Source organism: Nelumbo lutea, chromosome 4 (genome assembly GCF_056320005.1).
Source record: "Nelumbo lutea isolate HS-2025 chromosome 4, American lotus-T2T, whole genome shotgun sequence".
In the NCBI taxonomy this organism is placed as follows: domain Eukaryota; kingdom Viridiplantae; phylum Streptophyta; class Magnoliopsida; order Proteales; family Nelumbonaceae; genus Nelumbo; species Nelumbo lutea.
Window position 1 is genome coordinate 86,820,443 of NC_142687.1, and position 6,488 is coordinate 86,826,930.

The 6,488-nt window shown below is 42.8% G+C and overlaps 1 protein-coding gene across 1 annotated transcript; it reads right to left on the bottom strand.

Moving 5' to 3' along the window:
* Positions 1-256: 256 nt before the first annotated feature.
* Positions 257-5,169, bottom strand: LOC148861549 (respiratory burst oxidase homolog protein B-like). Its single transcript, XM_088982655.1, has 12 exons — positions 4,897-5,169; positions 3,809-4,444; positions 3,558-3,717; positions 3,411-3,459; positions 3,136-3,249; positions 2,220-3,044; positions 1,984-2,079; positions 1,761-1,876; positions 1,554-1,656; positions 1,383-1,456; positions 751-1,274; positions 257-624 (listed from the first exon to the last, which is right to left on the bottom strand). Exons 2-12 carry the CDS (start codon positions 4,362-4,364, stop codon positions 515-517), a joined length of 2,727 nt encoding a protein of 908 aa, XP_088838781.1. The 5' UTR covers positions 4,365-4,444; positions 4,897-5,169; the 3' UTR covers positions 257-514.
* Positions 5,170-6,488: the final 1,319 nt, after the last annotated feature.

Below are 6,488 nucleotides of genomic sequence, written 5' to 3' on the forward strand. Positions count from 1 at the left end.
GGGGGGGGGGGGGGTTTGCATGGGTAAACAACTTATTTGTGCCCCAATAATGCTCACTCTCTCCTACCTAGCTAAGATCTCTCTTTACCCAAATAACATATAGTACACAAGAATGCTCTAATTGGAACCAAACTTGCCCAAGCAAATTTTACCTAAGAAATACTTGTCCTACTAAATTCATTTACCCAAGTAATTGAAAATAAATGAAGCATAAATATGAAAGCTTTAATTTATGTTCTGAGATCATTTTCAGCTCCAAAGTCCAAACCACTAGAAATATTAAATAGTATTAATTACTGATAAGTTGATGAAACCCAACAAAAATCACATCAGCCTTGCGGCTTTCAATGGTAATATATATACATTGAAAACAAAAAGAAAGAAGAAGCACGCATGCAGTCCTTTTCTGGATTTTCCAAAGTAAGAAACTAAAAATGAAATAGCACTTTTCGTATTGCTAATGGTTTTCTACATATGACTTTTACAAAATAGATCGATCCTGTATGTATCGAACTCAAAAGTTCTCCTTGTGGAACTCAAACTTGGTCGGAGTCTTCCTCGAAAAGTCCCGAGCTAATCGTCGTAATTCCCCAGTCAAACCAGGAGCCCCACAATAGAACACACCTGCAACAAGTTCAGACCAGCAATTACATCAGTTTCTTCTAGTTATAAACCATGCAACAATTTGAAAACTAAACTGCAAATATATATAAAAAGCTGGTTCATTGGTCATGAATTCATGGATCTTACCGACGCGCTGATCTGGGTGGTTAACGGCCACATGCTTGAATACGTTGCGCCAGTTTGGCCTGGCAAAGTGTGTCTTGACTTGTGTCCCGGACACGATGTCTACGCCATACTTGGCGTGCTGGAGGGACTGAAGCATGGCAATGAGCGCGGATCGAGCATCACCCTCTTCATACACACTGGTGCAATAGTTGTGCAGCTCAATCACCCCATCTCGATCATACTCCGCCACTTCATTCAATACTCCCCTGAACCATTCAAATGATCCCTGCTCACGGGTGACCCAGTAAAAGTAGGCTTGTTTTGTGGCGAAGGGTTTCTTCTTGTTGGACTTAGCACCACCCCCACTCTGCATCACACTCCCTTCTTCAGTATCCTCCTGTTGCTTGATGTTGTTCAGCACGTCCTTCACTATACTGATCAATGGCGTCGCTCCGATCCCCAGCCCAACAAGGAGGAGGACATCATATTCTTTATAATCCTGTGCCGGAGCTCCGTATGGGCCATCGATCAACAGCCTGGGCAACCTGCTTAATTATAACGACGATCGAGTTCGTTATTACAATCGATACATATATAAGTCCGTCCAAACCAGAAAAGACATCATGGAGAATTCTAATTATTTAATTAATTACCTGGGAGCGTTATTGCCTGTGTTGATATCAGCCCTGAGAAGTCCACTCTGATCCGCGGATGGAGGTTGACAAACCTGTGTTTAGAGTTAGACGTCAAAGGTTAATTACAAATTAAGGAGTGGATCTGTATATACGTTTAATTTCCAGATGATATATAGATCACGTATGTACCTGAGAGAAGACGGATTTGAGCTGTGATGTCCAGTCACCTAATGTGCGAATATGAACACTCAGGTAATCGTCTCCAGGAGCTGATGTTATGGAGAAAGGATGCCTGAAACAAAAGCAAACACAAGATAGCCCAAAAATAACATCAGAAATGAATGAAGCAACTATATAAATAAGAAAAATAAACTCCCTTATTATTTAATTAATTACCATTGCAAAGAAGAAACAGCAGAACATTTGACAAAGATATACTGTCCACTTTTGTACTTAAATCCCTGGGGTTTGGACATATGGAGCGCCAGCACATTTCCGGGATACACAGCAACCTAGAGATATGCATAAGAAATTAATACCAAATGTAAATGACTAATGATCGAACTTGTGTGGACTACTGGATCAGGGTTCAGGGATGGGCATCGGAGCAACTTAATACCTTCAAAATCTTCACCGTCTTATAGCCAGACCTGAAGACTCTAAGCAGACGCTCGCTTGCATACAATGTGAGCGGGAATACCAGATACATCCATGTCTGCAATATAATTAAGGGTTTCCATATGAGAAATGTGAAATTGGCGCAAAGGGGCGGGCTAGTGGCTGCCATGGAATGAATATATAAAAATTAAAAGCTCTCACGTACAACAGTGAATTGAAGATGGAATGGATGCTTACTGTTTTCTTGTACCATGTCTTCTGGAGGTAGAGGAAGTAGCCATGAACGATGAAGAGGACGTAGACAATGAAGAAGAGGTGGTGGGAGTACCAGAAGGCATTGTAACCAGTGAGCCTCTTGAGGGGTTTAGGAAGCTTGTCCTTGAGCTTGTTCCTTCTGAACCACGGTTGGGCTAATACGTAAGCGATGATCATGAGCACCAGCATCACCACTCCCGTCCAACCCTCCGTTCCTTCGACGAACCACCAGTAGTTGGGAGGGCGTGTCGCGCCGAAGAAAGGCTTCATCGGCTCATACTGTTGGTCCGTGACGTGCAGAAGCCGAGGGAAATCACAAGTTAAGTGGGCACCAGCGTGCAGCCCCACTCCTATCGCAATCCCCAGAGCGATGACCTTATGGAAGTTTATGTTGTCGTCGAAGGGAACAATTAGCCCCAGCTTGGTTCTGCTCCTCAGCCAGGTTATGGTGTTTCTGCATACAGGGAGCAGAATAATGGCCATGTTGAGCTTGGTGGTCTCGGCTCCGCCCTTGGCCGTGGTAACACAGTAGCCCATTATATCAAACACCTCCCGATTCTTGTACTGGATGAACTTCCATGTGAAGAGCCCGGCACAGATGGAAATCCAGAGCGCCAGCACCCACACTCGCTTCCAATTGTCCTCTAGGAAGTAGGCCGCCATCCGGTAGTACCGCTTGATGGGATTAGGCTCCTGGGTCTGCACCAGCTTCTGACTCAACATTTGGCTCAGTTTACGACTCTGGGTCCCCAAATTCGTGGAGTACTGATTCGGGGCTTGCAACAGTAATGTCTCCAAGCTATGAACCTGTGTAAATGAATCGAAGCGTAGGTAATTTGTTAAATAAAAGAAGGGTACAGAACATGAGAACAGTGTGTTGGGATGTTTGGATACGGACCTCAATGTAACCCATTTTGTCAGGGTCCAATTCTTCCATGATCATGGCCGTGTATTCATCAGCACTTTCCAGGATCTTTGACAGCTTGTTAGCCGAAGCACTAAGCGTGATAAGCTGGACAAAAATTCATCCACCCCACACCATCAGCCCATCGTCAATAAATTATTAGTCCATCAATTGAGCACTAAAATTTGACTTTCTTTCATCAGAAAATAATAATAATAATAAATATGATATTTTAATGCTTTTAATTAATTAATTAATTATTAACTAACCTCTTTCACTTCTTCCTCTGCGATTTTCCCATCTGCATTCTTGTCAATCCTGCATTACATTTACACAGATTTCTTTCAGTAATCATGGGCTGACAAAAGATGAGACCCCCTTCCTAATGACGAAAACTGGGTGAATTCTCTTCTTACATGTCAAAGAAGGTCTGAAGCCTGGCATCGAAGCTCTGATCGGTTAATTGCTCCCAGAACTCATGAAGGTCAGCTTTGGTAATCAGATGAGACACTATTCCTCTCTTACGAGCCAACGCGTCGAATAATTCACCAGCGAACTCGTCCGATTCGCTCATTCCTGACGACGAAATCAGTATCAGACATAAATGGGTAAGAAGATTGAAGAACTGTCGATGTCCAGAGAGGGTCAGGTAAGATAAGTTAGTTACCTATGCATTTACCAAAGCGAGACCTGGGAAGTGAACCGTCGACCTGCAACTCACTGAACCGGCTTTCAACCTCGGCCCAGCCATCGGTGCCGACGTTCTCGGTGATAAACTGGAGCCCTCGTAAGGCACGGGTGGCGGTGGACTTGGTTCTATCGAGCCTGTTGAACATATTGGAGGAAGCCATGCGCTTCAGCTCCTTCGACACCTGCTTTATCTTCATTGAGAATTGGGATCCCAGGAGGGACCCCAAGGAAGTCCTCGTCGTCGTCGTCGTCTCCAATCGACTCGCCAGCATTGCCGTTTCATGGTCTCCTCCTTTAACATTCTGCACCGAGACCGAGTCCTCGCGGACGTCCAGTGTGATCTCCACATAGTCGTCTCCGTCCTTGAACCTTGCACTTCGTCTGTTGCCGCTCTTCTTTGTACTGGTCACTAATGGGCCACTCAGAGGACCACTCAAGGGACCACTCAATCCAATTCTCGTGCTTCCCGTGTCAGACTCCGACTCCAGATCTGTCTGGTAGCCCTGACTTCCGATTTCGCTTCCTACACCCATTCTTTTTTTTTTTTCTTTCTGGTTAATTAAACGCCCTGAATTTCCACTGCGTGAAGTTTTCTCGATCCTACACTCGAATTCTATAAGAGAGAATGTATATGCACGGTTTAGAATCTATTTTTCATCAAGGACAGAAAATCTAGATAAGAGAGAAACTTCTTTTTCTTTTTCTTCTTCTTCCTTTTCAGTTTTTAATTTGGGTGAAGGAAAAATAGGAACTCATGACAGGAGAGACGATGAGCGTAGGAAGAAACACAGATGAACAGATGGCAATTGGTTGTATTTTGCTTAGAACTTAGAAGAACCAAAGCTTCGATACCAGAAGGTTTAATTCAGAGTTAGAAATGACCGGACACATCTTACATAATTAAGCAATATAATATCAAGCTGATATTATCGGGTTTTGTTCAAAGAACGATACAAGCAAACTCAACACAATTCACAGATGTAATTCGTTAATATTAATGAGAAAATAATCAGGACTAAAGGTTGATCATTAGATGCTAAGATATGTACGGGCGAGTGGTCTCACCGTGAAAGGTTGTTCACGATCACAGAACGAGAAGATGTCTCAGCCGGCCGACCTGTCCACAGAGAAGATGGGACTTGGGAGGAGTTATTGTAGTCTCTGGAAGGGCTGAAGGAGGCTTTTATAGATGGAGTGGGTGGGTGGGAATAGGCGGAAGTCAAAACTGTGAGAGAGAGAGAGAGAGAGAGAGAGAGGAAGAAAGAGAGAATCCAGGGGCGCACTTTGGTCCCGTTTGCTGGCTAGTATTTTTTGGGGCTGTGGAAATAGTTATGCTTCAACCTTGAAATGTAGCACCCAATGAGCCAACTAAACAAATTAGTCGTCAGGGAAAAAATTCTTACGATCCGTTTGGTTTATGGAAGAATGTCAAAATTTCATTTTGCAAGAAAATCGTCATTCTTCAAATGGAAGAATGTCATTTCACCAAAGATGAAAATTAACTTCCAATTCTATCCAATCTAACAATTGGAATGCAGCTGTTTCATGTTGATCCCATGGAATTCAGATATCATACCTACAAGAATTCTACCCACATGACACTACAGCTGTCTATTGGGAATATCTTTCCATAAATGGTAACATACAAATGTGAGAGATATTCTCAATGTACAGTTGTAGTGAGTAGTGAGGCGTGGATAGGTTATTATGGGTAGAAGATCCAAACTCAGCCCCACGGCCTAGGTTTACAGTGCGCTTATGGGGTACATCAAGATCACATCTCCTCTCCATCAGGAATTACCTCACAACACATCCCCACCATGTATTGAGAGCATCTCCTAATGATAACATCATAGAACAAGTATTATGGTCGAGAGATGTTTTCAATACACGGACAGGATGTACTGTGGGGCGGAGATGTAAACTCGGGTATGCCTTGGTTGACTTCCTTGTAAGTTGTAACTTGTTAGTTATTATAATCCCAACTCAGTTCATATCTGGGTCGGGCGGTTACAAATATAACCCGACCCTCCAATAAACAACTACTCGTAGTTGTAAGTAATACAGACCTCACACCTACTAATTACCTTACACCCTTAATTAATTTATGTGTTTTTGGACTTTGTAGACAAAGTCAGTTAGCCACACATGTGGGTTACACGTCCGCGTTGGTACGACGCATGACGCACTATCCAGCTTCATTGACCACCACCACGTCACACATCACAAACCGGAACTTGAGGAAATCTAAGCTTACTTATTGGAGTTGTAAGTCCCGCTACGTGCCTACGTTTCTGGTCCAACATGACTTAATGTCTTTTTTCTCCCTTTCTTTAATCTTAGCAGGTAGCATAAATCATGAAGTAAGTACATTAGTTGATATAAATTATGTGGAGGTGAGTCACCTTTAACCATTTGAGCCTATAGTTCCATTTTGTTGACATTCTTGCGTTTGTGTTTTTTTTGAAGCTCTAGCCTTGTCAGAGATCGGCCACCTCAGCAGAGTGTCGATGCTTCTTCCTCAAAGCTGCTTTAAAACGTAGAATCAAAGTTTTTAAAATCGGATCGAGTAGGGAATCGTTTTAGGTTCGGTTCGATTTATTCTGACAAAAAAAATTAAAAATTTAATAAATGATCAAAAATTATTTTTAGGTCAA

Coding starts and splice junctions, on each gene's coding strand:
- LOC148861549 (XM_088982655.1), bottom strand. CDS start 4,364: ATGGGTGTAGGAAGCGAAATCGGAAGTCAGGGCTACCAGACAGATCTG. Junction 1,657..1,760: donor GCTGTTTCTTCTTTGCAATG/GTAATTAATTAA, acceptor CTTTTGTTTCAG/GCATCCTTTCTCCATAACAT. Junction 625..750: donor CCACCCAGATCAGCGCGTCG/GTAAGATCCATG, acceptor AACTTGTTGCAG/GTGTGTTCTATTGTGGGGCT.